The sequence below is a fragment of the Arvicola amphibius genome, chromosome 9 (genome assembly GCF_903992535.2).
Source record: "Arvicola amphibius chromosome 9, mArvAmp1.2, whole genome shotgun sequence".
In the NCBI taxonomy this organism is placed as follows: domain Eukaryota; kingdom Metazoa; phylum Chordata; class Mammalia; order Rodentia; family Cricetidae; genus Arvicola; species Arvicola amphibius.
The window spans coordinates 5,535,131-5,548,199 of NC_052055.2; the positions used below are offsets into that span (position 1 = coordinate 5,535,131).

The 13,069-nt window shown below is 48.0% G+C and overlaps 1 protein-coding gene across 1 annotated transcript; it reads left to right on the forward strand.

The window, feature by feature from the left end:
- Nucleotides 1–4,415: 4,415 nt before the first annotated feature.
- On the forward strand, nucleotides 4,416–12,716 carry LOC119823689 (dendrocyte expressed seven transmembrane protein). Its single transcript, XM_042055711.1, has 4 exons — nucleotides 4,416–4,510; nucleotides 6,791–7,832; nucleotides 11,431–11,739; nucleotides 12,642–12,716. Exons 1-4 carry the CDS (start codon nucleotides 4,416–4,418, stop codon nucleotides 12,714–12,716), a joined length of 1,521 nt encoding a protein of 506 aa, XP_041911645.1.
- Nucleotides 12,717–13,069: the final 353 nt, after the last annotated feature.

Consider the following 13,069-nt stretch of genomic DNA (forward strand, 5'->3'; position numbering starts at 1 on the left):
TTGTACATCTGTCACTCAGAGACCACTCAGAACCTTGGAGAGCAGCAGCTCAGCAAGCTGAGGGCCCAGGAGGTAAAATGACCCATGAAAGGCCACAGTCTGTGCAGGTCTCTGCAAGCTAGAGAGCAGGCGTCCTGTCTCCGTGCCCGGATTATTTATTTATTTATTCATTCATTTATTTATTTTACTTTCTCCTTTGACAGGATTTCTTTTCAAATGAGTTTCATATCATGTCAGATCCCAAAGAAAGCCGCAGGCAGAGCTGGTGGAAGGTGCCCTGCAGGACAGGAGATATTGTCGCTTTGAGGTAGTATTCTGCCAGGTGTCTGCAGGTTATCTGGGCTGGCTGAGCTCAGGCCATTGGCCTCTGTGCAGAAGCAGGGTCAGAATGAGAGAGAAAGAATGGCATAGCTTCTGAGGGCTTGGGCTCCTGGCCTTTCCCAGCAGGAAGGCCATGTTCATTCCTTCCTCCTTCCCTGGCTCTAGCCGCAAGCTTTCTGTGTGCCCCACTGGGGATGTGCATCTTCCATCTAGAGCACTCATAGGGTAGGCTGCTCACCTGAAAGTGTTAATATTAGTCCATGATTCTATTTGTTACATGGTCTGGCCAGGCCTTGTAGCTGGAGCGAGATAGGAGATACACTTGTGAGCTGACGTTTGATTTGTGCTCAGAGGACAGTGCTCAGGGGTAGGGCTGTCCCTGACTCCCAACAAGGTAGGCAGAGTGGACTCTAGGTATTGGGGTGGGAATTCATGAATTCCATGCCAGTTCATGCTGATATGCTGAAAATTACACACACACACACACACACACACATGCATGCATGCACACACACACACACACAGTGCCAGAGAAAACCATGGCAGCCGTGTTTGCTAGCTACATGTGCAGGGTGGATAGGAAAGACTGATGCTCCTGTTTCCATGGGAACAGCTCAGCTCTGCATGAAAGCAGGTAAACATGGGCTCAGGTTAGTTACACAGGCTGCACTGCTCTGCAGGGCACTGGTTTGGTTCATGGTCCTCACCACAGCCCCATTCTTTGCTGTTTCTTCTCACCGGGTCTTGTGGACATCACTGTAACCCTGTGAGAAGGAAATGAAGTTCGGGTAGCGCTCTGCTGTGAACTCTAGCTAAGGTTTGCCCGCTAGGGGCATGCTGCAAACCGTCGGCTAGGGATGAAAGCTCCTGGGAAACTGCTGCTCTAAAAGCAAGACATGGGCTCTTTCTGTTGGAGAGACAAGGCTGTTGAGTCAGGCAATACGCATTATTGATAATGGAAGCAAAATGAAGAGAAATGATAGGTTAAAGGGATCAAGTAGGCTTTTAGAAGCTGCCAAAAGAAATGTGGAGGATGAAGGACTCAGGCCTGTAAACACGAAGGAAGGGAAACAAACAGAGCTCAGCTAAATACTAAGATGCAGAGGCTAGAAATTAGGTTAGAGCACACTCAGGCTCGCCCCGGGAGCAGAGAAGGAGGGAAGTGATTCTAGGGCGTGGCTGGGAGGTGGGCTAAAGTGGGAGTAGGGGCTGGAGGAAGTGATGAGCTTCCAGAAGGTCAAAGGCAAGCTGACAACTGAGCCCAAAGTCTGCCAGACTGGGCCAATTTGTTTTTAAAGTCTGATACCCCTTTCCCCCATAGGGTGCTAGTTTTCAAACCCAGTGCGCCCAGTGAGGCTGCGTGAGGAAAAGCCCTCTCTAAGAAAGTCAAAGGTCAATGGGGTCTGCAGGTAACACTCTCAGCTAACGTGACGGGGTGACTGGTGTCCTTAGAAGAAGAGGAGAAGGTAGCTGGTTGCCGTTGTGGAAGAGAGGGCGAGCCCTCACACGGTTAGAGATAACACACTGTGGGAGGGTAAAACAAAGGAGAGGAGGGAGTAGAGGGGAGAAGAAACCAGAGACTTCTCCCCCCCACCTGAGGATACACAGAGAGAAGGCAGCCATCTGCACACCGGGAAGATAGCCCTCACCAGGGCTTGGCCCTGTGAGACCTTGAACGGGGTCCTCCAGTCTCCAAAACTGCGAGGAAAATGTCTCTCCTGCTCCCTTCTAAGGCATTTCGTCATGGCATCCCTGGGTGACCATGACATGCATGCAGCGTGTTTTTCTCCAAAGTCCCTGAGAAAGAAACAAGCAGATAGCTTGTCAGACTTTGGACTTCACTGCTACTGGGAAAGGAGAGCATCAAGGTACCCCAAGAAAGACTAGCAGGATGTACGACATAGCATCCTAGTACTGGGTAAATGGTGCAACTGTCTTGCCGCTCAGCTCTCCATGCACTTGAGCATCCAGGCTTTGGCTAGAGCAGAAGAAAATCTCAGTGTTCTATGGAAGGGCATGTGTTGTGTTGAGAGGACACGCCATTTCCAGGGAATGTCAGTGTTTGGAGAAGTTTCTCTCCTTAAGCGTCAACAAGCAGGATCAGGCAAGTCCTCTGAATTAGGAGAAATGAAAGGCCAAGGGTGGGGAAGTAGTTGGAGAGGGGAGGGTCAAGGTCAGGGCTCTACTTTGTCCCTCGAGCTGTGAACAGGAGAATATCTCTAGTCTTTCTGCCTGAAAGGCTGGTGTCTTCGGCTCACCCTCTGTCCTCAGCACACAGACAAGGAGGACAAGGGTGGAACTGTCGCTTGTCGCGTAAACACGTGCCTCTTCCGGGATGAGATTGCAGCCATAGATCTCGTTTAATTGATATTAGATTTTATTGTAGAATGCTAAAATTTTAATGTGTCTATAAATCTGTTCCATGCTTGCGGAGGAATATCTGTATTGAGAACATGCTGTACGAGAATAAAGGCAGGAGGAGAAGAAATGAGCCTACAATGTACATTATTAATATTTCAGCAGATGAGAAGAATTGGGGCCTCACAGAGGAAATTAGAAAAACAAATGAAACCGGGTGTTCTAATTTGGTTCAAGTAAAACATGCTGGTTGGAGACATTTTAACCTCGCGAGGTCAGCTGTTTTGTTGAAGAAGAAAAAAACCAATGCGTAGCTGGTGGAGATGGGTTTGTGATATTTGGGCCAGCTCTGGAGCAGACACCGGCAGTTAGTGTGGTGTGTTTCCGGAAGGAACAGTTCAGACAGCTGTGGGTCCTGTCCCCTAACCCAGACTGGTGAAACCTAGGCAGGGTGCAGAGGTGATGGCTTGCCTGGGGCTAACTGCAGCCTGCTGCAAATTCCCCAGTACCTGCAGCACCGCAGGAAGTCCGGATCCTGCTTCTGCTTCCTCTACAGAAAATACAAACTGAGTTTGAGGTAGGGGGTGTGGAAGCTTCTTGCAAAGTGCCCTGGATGTCATAGACAATTAGTACTTAATTTACGGGCCACTTCAGCGTGGGACTGAATCCAAAAGTTCTGTGGTTATTCTAAAATTAATGGTGAAGAAAGTGCATGAAGTCATGTCTGAGGAGACGCAGCTCCTGACCCTCTCTGAGGTGGATGTTGTGCACAGTGTCCAGTGTCCAATGTCCACCAAGCCCTCCTGTGTAGGGACACGCCCGACAGTTTCAGGAGCACAGACCCGTTGGTGATATGGCCATGTGTGAGCACTACTCACCTTCCACCTAACTGATTCTGAAATGATACATGTTTGCGGTGGTAAAGAACCATGGTCTCTTGTGGGGAGTCTTTATTGAAAATACTTTTACTTCATTGTATTAGTGTGTGTGTGCGTGCGTGCGTGCGTGAGTGCGTGTGTGTGTGTGTGTGTGTGTGTGTGTCATAGTGTCTGTGTGTGTGTGTGTGTGTGAGAGAGAGAGAGAGAGAGAGAGAGAGAGAGCAGGAGACGAGAGGAGAGAGAGAGAGAGAGAGAGAGAAAGTTCGGGGGAGTGGGGTGTATTTACTATATATTAATATGTAGAGGTCACAGGACAAATCTGTGGAATTCACTCTTCTGCCAGTCCACTTTTATGTGAATTCCAGGTCTCAAAACTCAGGTAGCAATGTGTCTTAGTCAGGGCTTCTATAACTGTGACCAAACACCGTGACCAAAAGCAGATTGGAGGTGGCGGGGAGGAAACAGCTTATTGCACCTTACGCGTCCAAATTACAGTTCATCATGAGGAGAAGCCAGGACAGGAGCTGAAGCAAAAACCTGACCAATACACCAGGCTTACGAAGCAATTGTCATTACCTGCTGAGTCATCCTGCTGGTCCCACATGTTTAGAATCTTGATCTCTGTGAAGCCAGTCCAGGTGACAATGACCCTTGAGCATGTGATGTTCCTGCATAGGTTCATGATTTGATTGCTTGGTCTCAGATGGTGACACTGTTTCGGAAGGCTGTGGACACTTAGGGGGTGGGGCTGAGACTGAGGAAGTGGGCCACTGGGGGAAGAGTTCTTAGGGGTATATTGCCTGTTATGGTAAAAATAAAATGGTGCAGATCCCCAAGTGGCAGCAGTGGACAGCGGGCATGAGACCACAGCAGGTCACGAAGACAGCTGGGTCCCAGGCAGGGAGTCGCATGGCTGGTGAGAGACCAAGATGGCATGCCATGCAGAGAAGTGGGTATTTATTTAGTGGGTTATGGAAGGGGAAAAGGGAGAAGGGGAGGAGGGGAAAGAGGAGAGAGAGGGGCAGGGAAAGGGGAGAAATGAAATGGGGAGAAGGGAACTAGGCAGCAACTGCCTCTTCAAGAGAGAGACAGAAAGGGAAAAGACTCAGGGTGGAAGCTGAAGATCAGCTTGCCTAGGTGGTGGTGGGGGAAGTGGGTGGGCCTTGTCTCTTAAAGGGACAGGACAGATCCTCTGTAAGGCCTTCTTGGTGTCTGGATGTTTTTCCCAAGGTCCTGGGGCCAAAAACCTAGACTAAAGCCTTGGAACACCTGTCCTTAAATATCCTACCAAGTTTTCCTGTCAGGAGTTTTCTTGCAGCAGTGAACAAAAGCAACACAAGGGTTTTCTCCACATCTCCTTTCTGCTAGCATTCATTCAGATGACACCTGCAGAGGCTGTGTCATGCCCCGGACATGTATAGGAGCTTATGACTAAGGTGCCTGTGTCCTCCGTCTCTACTTGGCCCTTTGTTAACCTCGCTCAGCCTGAGCACAGAAAGAGAATCAGGTTGTCACCTGTGGTCGCTCAGTTCATACCCCGGAGCCACCACCTGCATTCATCATTTCCATGGTTAAGTGCCACGCCACACGTGGGTTCTCAGTGTCAACTAGCACCATAAGTCCTAGCCCATGGAATCAAATATATGTGAGAGAGTTTAGAGACTTCTCCGTGTCCCCACTAAATCTCATACATATGGCACAATGTTCATTAGATGTTTTAAGTCAGTCAACAGAGAAAAACTTTAATTTTATTTATATCAGTCCAAACGAACCCAACTCATTTTCAGTACACCAGAGACCTAAATAAGCATAACAAACAGAATAATAGCAGCCTCCTAATGCCTCAATTTTAATTATCCCAGACATGATTAATTTAGGGACAAAAATCTTCGTAGTTTCCCTGCATAGTTTCCAGAGGGACCCATACTCATGGGGTAGAGATGGCAGAAGAGGATGCAGCAACATCGTGGTCAAGTCTGGATGCCCTTGTGTGCTCTCTGGTCTGTAAAGTGAGAGCACAGAAGAGAACGGATGACTGTTAAGGATGCACTTACATAATGACTTGATTGACATGGCAGCCCATCCATCAGCCTAAAGCTTGCTTCGACTCTTAGAACCCATTGACACAGGACCACCGCTTTTGTCAATGGACAATTACAGTCAAGCAGCCCAGGACAAAAGTTGGTGGTGGAAAACAAAACAGAGCAGTATTTATTATTTTCCGAGCGTCCGTGACCAGCTGGGAGCCTGGTCTCAGGGGCGGGGTGGGTGGGGGCTGTCTTACATGTTTGACAATGGCGTCACCTTTTAAGTTTTGCTGAGGGACTGATCTTGCTGCTGTGCTAGAACCTAGTGTGACAGGCTGAACATTTTTCTCAGCTGTCTATGCCCTAATGCCCAGAACCTGTGAATATACCACCTTACATGGTAAAAGGAAGCCTGTAGATGCAGTCTTGAGAGGGAATCGTCTAGACTATCTGGTTGGCCCTAAAATTGTCACAAAGTTCCTTTGAACAAAATGCAGAAAGATCAGCATAGAGAGGGGTGTAGAGAGGGTGCCAGAGAAAAGGGAAAGAGTCAGCCTGGCTGGCTTTGAGATGGAGGGAGGAGGACCATGAGCTGGAGAACACAGGCCCCTCCAGGAACTGGTACAGGGAAGTAACATGGCCCCTGGGTAGTCCAGAAGGATCACAGCTCACCAGACCCATCTTACTGACCTCCAGGAAGAATTCTTAGATCCAGCGAGCTGGTGATGTTTAACAGTCAAGACCACTAACTACTACACTGCAGCTGAGGGTGTGGCTAGCCAGAGCGTGAAGACGTGCATCGCCAACCTAAAGATGGCAGATGGGCACTTTTAATTGGCTAAATTAATCACAAGGCCCGCAAAGAGCCAAAGAATGCAGAAACACTCTCCTTCTAGCTGCTGTTTTAGTTTTTTTGAGACAGAGTTTCTCTTTGTGGGCCTGAAATCATGGAACTCACTCTGTAGACCAGGCTGTCCTCAAACTCAGAGATCCTCCTGCCTCTGTTTCCCGAGTGCTGGGACGAAAGGCGTGTGCCACCACCCTGCCTCACTTCACCTCTGGATGTTAATCTGTTTTCTCCCGCTTTCTGGTGGATTCCCACTAAGTAGGAACAGATGGGGAGGGGTAAAGAAATTATATGTATGTACTAGCTGACCTCCTAGCAATTTCTGACTGGTTTGTTTTTTTGTTTTTTTTTATTTCTAGGTACACAGGGAGTACGAGGCTCTGGACCCTCGGCACTGGCATCTTCCTAAGGCTTTGGCGGACATATGTATTCCCAGGAAGCACAGGCTGGATGGACTTCATCCAACATTTGGGAGTTTGCTGCTTTGTGGCCTTCCTGGCCGTGAGCCTCCTCTCAGCAGCCTTCTACTGGGTTCTGCCCTCAGGTGCCGTGCTTGCAGCCGTGTGGGCGAGCACCTGTGTTTTCCTGTGCTGTTCCAAGCATGCCCGCTGTTTCCTGCTTCTCGCCTTCCTCTCCTGCGGCCTCCGGGAAGGCAGGAATGCTTTAATTGCGGCTGGCACAGGGGTGGTGATCTTGGGACATGTGGAAAATATGTTTTATAACTTCAGAGGTCTCCTAGACAGTATGACTTGCAACCTAAGGGCAAAGAGCTTTTTAATCCATTTTCCACTTTTGACCCGATATCGTGAAGCCCTTCAGTGGATTTATGGCCTTGCTGCTCCGCCGAATCTATTTGATGACCTCCTTTCCTGGAACCAGACTTTAGTGGTCTCCTTCTTTAGTCCCAGCCGTACCCTGGAGGCTCATATGAATGACACCAAGGGAGAAGTCCTGGGTGCCCTGTCCCATATGGTAGTCATGACAGAGCTATTGTCTTCCTTGGGCCAGAAGCTTCTCGCCCTGGCTGGGCTTCTCCTCATCCTTTTCAGCACCGGCCTCTTTATGAAGCGGTTCCTGGGCCCTTGTGGCCGGAAGTATGAGAATGTCTACATCACCAGACAATTCATTCAGTTTGACGAAAAGCAGAGGCACCAACAGCGGCCCTGTGTCCTCCCTCTGAATAGGAAGGAACGGAAGAAATACATCATCATCCCATCCGTGCGGCTGAGTCCTAAAGAGAGGAAAAACCTGGGGCTCTTTTTCCTTCCCGTCCTGACCCATCTCTACGTGTGGGTGCTGTTTGCAGCTGTGGATTTTCTGCTGTTCCGACTCATTTCCTCCATGAACAAACATCTCCAAAGCTTGCCAGGGCTTGAGGTTCACTTGAAACTTCGTGGAGAGGTAGGGGCTCACGGGTACTCCCTGCAGTGTCCTGGGCTTTTTATTGGTGAGCCTTGCAAAAATGCTGGGACTTCCCAAGTCTGACAGTGTCTTTAGATTATGTATGGGTGTCTGGTACACAGAAGGAGCCCGATAGGTATGGCTAAATTAGGTCCCAAGGCTAAACTAGGACTCCATGTTATTTTTCTGTGGCTATGGCGGCAAGCAATCACAGGCTGCGTGTCTTAAAACAACACACATTTATTCTCTTCTAGTTCATCAGTGAGAGGTCTAAAATCATCTGCTGTTGGCATGGACTTCCTCCTTCCAGAAAGTAGGGGAACTTAACTCTGCCTGGTCCGGTTTTACTTGTCAGTGATATTCCTTGGCCTGTAGTGGCATTACACATATCTCTCTGTGCATGGAAGAAAATCTCTGTCCCTCTCAAACCAGGTACATGGTCACACCATCATGTACACAGGGACAATTTCTCTATCTCGAGGCAGCTGACTTAATCTTTCTGCTGAAACCTGTTTCCCAGACAGAGTATCACAGGCTCCTGGAGTATCACAGGCTTCTGGAGTAGCACAGGCTTCTGGAGTATCACAGGCTTCTGGAGTATCACAGGCTCCTGGAGTATCACAGGCTTCTGGAGTATCACAGGCTCCTGGAGTATCACAGGCTCCTGAGTGCCACAGGCTCCTGGAGTAGCACAGGCTCCTGGAGTAGCACAGGCTCCTGGAGTAGGACATTTTATCTTCAGGGAACTTATACTCAGCATAGCCTGAAGGGTAGAAATAGGCTTTGTCTCTGGTTTTAAATTTTGGTTTCATTTTGCTTGCTTCTCAAGGGGTGTAAACGAACCTGAAAGGCAGGTTTGGGGCTTGACTTCCTCCCACTGTCAAGACTTGGGCAGACAGACTTCAAACTCCACTGGAGAACTTTCTCATGCAGCCTGAGTCCTTGCCAACAGAAAAGGACTTCTATCTAAAGAGTGGGATGTTGAACCCATGAATATCTCAGCTTTTTTTCCCCACATAACTTTAGACAGTGTGTGTGTGTTGAATTTCTGTCAGTAGAACCCTACTCTCCCTTTCTCTGCTTCTGGGTTGCTCAAATCCCCCTGCCCCAGCCATACATCCTCTTCCCTTTCCTCTGGTTCAGCGCACCCAGTCTCTGGGCTCTTGCCCTCCCAGTTCTGAGCTGCTTCTTAGAGTTGATTACTCTGAGCTCTCTGCTGCCCCTGAAGAATTCACTTAATTACAAGGTTCTCTGTTGCTCTAGATAGTTGGAACGGGCCGATAATGGAAGGCATGCTTCAAATGAAGCCAAATAAGAAAGAAGCCCAGAAGCAAAGGCCTCTCTCCACCTCACTCTTGCCCTTGGTCTTGATGTTTTTCTCTCTCAGTTGTCTCCTTCCTTCCTCTTCTGTTTCTCTCATGCATTTCTCTCTCAGTCAATATCAAAAATCCATGCCTGTTCGATAAATTCTCACTGATTTAGACTGGAGTGTGTGTGTGTGTGTGTGTGTGTGTGTGTGTAAGTTCTACCTTGCCACAAACACTGCCGAGTACCAGGGACATAATAAAGTCTAGACCACGATAGTTGCATGTGGAGCTCACATGCCAGTGGACGAGGCCCCTGTGGCCACACATAACAGTATCTGGGTGGTGGCCGCTGGGGCGGATGTCTGCAAGGCGTCTGTGACATCTCCCGAGTTTTCTTCTGCGGTCCCTGAAAGACTGCGCCAGCAGCTAGCTTCCTTCCGAGTGGCTGGCAATGCCCTGCCCTATCCCAGGATGCCCTTGAAGGCTCCTCGCCTCCCTCTGTTGCTGCAGATTTGTGAAAGAGAAATCAGACAGGAAGAGAAACATTGGTACAGAGTTTTGTCAATATTTCTCCCCCACTATCATACAACTTTAGACAAATGTTTCAGATAAAGCCTATGGGAAACCATCCGACTTGAGCTGGGATGGATCGGCAGTATAAACGATAATAGCCCTCGCTCCTATTGTGTGAGCACACCCCACGGGCCAGGCTCTGGACACATTAGCTCTCCAGGACAATCCGATAACAGAGCAAGCTTGCCTTCCATCATCCTGCAACAGCACCATCTCAGCAAATTGTTTACTTAAGAGATGTAAACATGGTTTAAATCATCGGGGTCTCATTTTGTATATTGCCTGGCATTTTGAAAGAGCGACTGTGCCTTCCACGCTGCCCTGAACCAAGCCCATACAAAAACGTTGACTCAATCTTTCCGAGGCTCCCACTCCCAACGGCAAATCCCCAGCTACATTTCTTGACTGAATAGCTCCTTCCACAGACCGAACCCCCGCTGCTTTCTTATTGCAGAATTGCTCATCACCGACTCAATCGATGTGTTTGTTTCTTCTATCGTATTAAAAAGAGCGCCTGCCGCTGCTCTGGGGACTGCAATCTCCATTTAATTGTAGACCGACTGTCTTTTTAATAAAGGGAGAAGAGCGGCTACCCAAACGTTTCTCTCTGCTTAGGCACAAATGTGAGTTGGCATTTATACAGAGGGCCCAGGTTTGGTGGTAGGTCTAAGACACAAGATGTTCTCTGGGTGGGGTTGTTTTGTTATTTTTATTTTTTATCTTGAGAGGTCATTTACTTCTGTTTGGCCCCAGGGCTCTGTGGCACTAGGGTGATAATAACTTACTAAGTATTCCAGCCTGTAAGGTTAATGCGCCATCCCCAAGGTGTTCAATTGACACTGGGAGGTAGTTTATTCAGGGGCAGATCTGGTCCATTAATTCCTGCTTTACCAAATTAGAAAACAGATCCACCGAGAGAGAAAATGACTTTCCCCGGTCAGATGAGAAAAGAGCTGAGTCAGCAAGCAGTCTCCGCTCGGGTGGCCGAGCTGGGTGGCTCAATGTCACCGTCCGTCCATCTTCTGTGGCATCAGTGGAACCATGAGTTGCTTCTCTAGCCCTCAGACCCCTTCTGAACACTCAGAGACACCAGAAAATGCCCTGTTTTAAAAGCCTCCTCCAACAAGACTAACATGTCACCCTAAAAGGGACGTCGGAGTTGAAGAAGGAAGCAGTCCCCCTAACTCCAAAAGATTAATTGTGCTTTGACTCAGTGAATGTCTTTTAACTTTGTGACCTGAGGAAGGGGAATTTGTCCTTCCTTGGAGGCTGTGCCTGGGACTTGAATGACTGTATTACCAACCAAGCTCTCTTCCATTGAGCTGATTCCCATCCTTCATCACTTCTATGTGCCCTAAGTAAAGAAGCAAGTATTCCATTAGAGAACGGGTACATGGCTGTGTTTGCTAATGTAGTCCTCAGCCTTCCTAGAACCTAACATTTCCACGGGCTTGTGGCTCACCAAGAAGAGATAGAGAAGACAAACTCTATTTCGTAGATTCTCTCCACAAATCCACTTGGAAGACACTGTCCCCTTATAGATAAAGTCATCTTTTCTTCTCTGCTCCAATCATGACTCATGCAGCAAGACTTGACAGACAGCTGCTTTAGACAATGCTCCCTAAATATTTGCAGGCAAACAGTGTGCTGAAAGGAAGTAGAAGGACAAAGACAGAGAAGCTGGTGTATCTATTGACTATTTTATGCTTTCATTTCAGAGGCAAGGCGCTCAAGACGTCATCCACGATTCTCCCTTTAATATATCTATGTTCGAATCCAGCTGCATTCCAAAACCAAGGCTCACTGTGTCTGAGACTTGGGTCCCTCTCAGTATTATCCTTGCAGCGCTAACAGTACTAGGATTGTTGTCTTCCATGCTGATGCAGCTTAAAATTCTGGTGTCAGTAGCCTTCTACCCTAGAGTGGAGAGGGAGCGGATCCAATACCTCCATGCAAAGCTCCTTAAGAAAAGAGCAAAGCAGCCAGTGGGAGAAGCTGAAAGAAAACTGAGTCTGTACTTTAAAAAGGTAAGGTCAAGCGGGAGGTATGCCTCTAAGTAAGCAAGGCTGAGTTTGGAAGGCAAATGACAGTGGAGTCCAAGTATTCTACAACTTCACATCAGGAGGCCAGCTACAATACAGCTGAGTAAACCTACTGACTGAACCAAGTAGGTTGTAGTTGGCTATTGGGAAGATCTATTGTGTTGGCTATTTTGAAATAAATGTCCAATTATTTCCTTTACACACTAAAAATAAAGTAAAAACATGGAAGGAAATAGCTACCACTTTAAATAATTTGCTCATTCTATCTGTATGTCTCTAAAGATAGACAGACAGGCAGGCAGACGGACGACGGACAGAGAGATGGATGGATGGATGGATGATATAAATATAGATATAGATGCCTCCTATATACATTATTGATTTTCTTTGGCTTATTTATTAATGGAAGAAAAGTGAAAAACTGCAACCGGTTAGAAGAATAGTTCAAAGTGCCTTCATATCCAGGTCTTCAGGACAACAAAGTAAAGTTGCTTTATAAATGCCAAAACTAAGCCAGGCAGTGGTGGTGCACGCCTTTAATTCCAGCACTTGGTAGGTGATTCTCTGAGTTCGAGGCCAGCCTGGTCTGTAGAGCAAGTTCCAGGACAGACAGGGTTACCCAGTGAAGCCCTATCTTGAAAAACATAACAAAGGCCAGCTAGACCCTTCCTCAAGGGTGGATGGGAGGAATCACCAGGCTCTCGAGAGACATCCATTTCACCTCCAGCACGCGATGGCTTACATCGCTGAGCTCAGACCTCTACAACATACACAGATGGGAAACAGCGACAGCCAAGGCAAGAACAAGAGAGACCACGAGGATAACTTCTGTGTCTTTCAAAAGTTATAGCAGGGGCATTCACAGTGACTATCCACCCTCTTTTCAGGTCCATTTCTGGCTTCCAGTCCTGAAACTAATTAGAAAGAGACATACGAACACTGCAAATGAAGATTATCCATGAGACACCTGAGTCCCTCTTCCGGGTCAGCTGCTGCTGCTCACCGTCGGCTCAGCAATAGGGGGCGCTGTATGAGAAGATCTACAGATATTTGCGTTTACAGGGCCCCCTTTCCTCTCCGTGGTTTTTCAAGCCACTTGTCGATCATAATAATGCCAAATGGCTCCCAGGTGGATGGCTTTTCAGTCTGCCTTCCAAACAAAGCATGGTATCTAGACTGTGTCACAGCTAAAGGGACTGCAGTGGCTTCAATGAAAGTGTCCTCCAGATGCTCAGATGTTTGAAAACTTGATGCTGCTGTTTGGGGGATGCTTAAAAGATGCGGCCCGTGGGACAAAGTGTCCCTGGAGCAGGGC

Excerpts from the sequence above, each read along its gene's own strand:
- LOC119823689 (XM_042055711.1), top strand. The coding sequence starts at position 4,416 with ATGAGACCACAGCAGGTCACGAAGACAGCTGGGTCCCAGGCAGGGAGT. Across the intron at positions 4,511-6,790 it reads CATGCCATGCAGAGAAGTGG|GTACACAGGGAGTACGAGGC; the intron begins GTATTTATTTAG and ends TTTTATTTCTAG. Across the intron at positions 7,833-11,430 it reads ACTTGAAACTTCGTGGAGAG|AGGCAAGGCGCTCAAGACGT; the intron begins GTAGGGGCTCAC and ends CTTTCATTTCAG.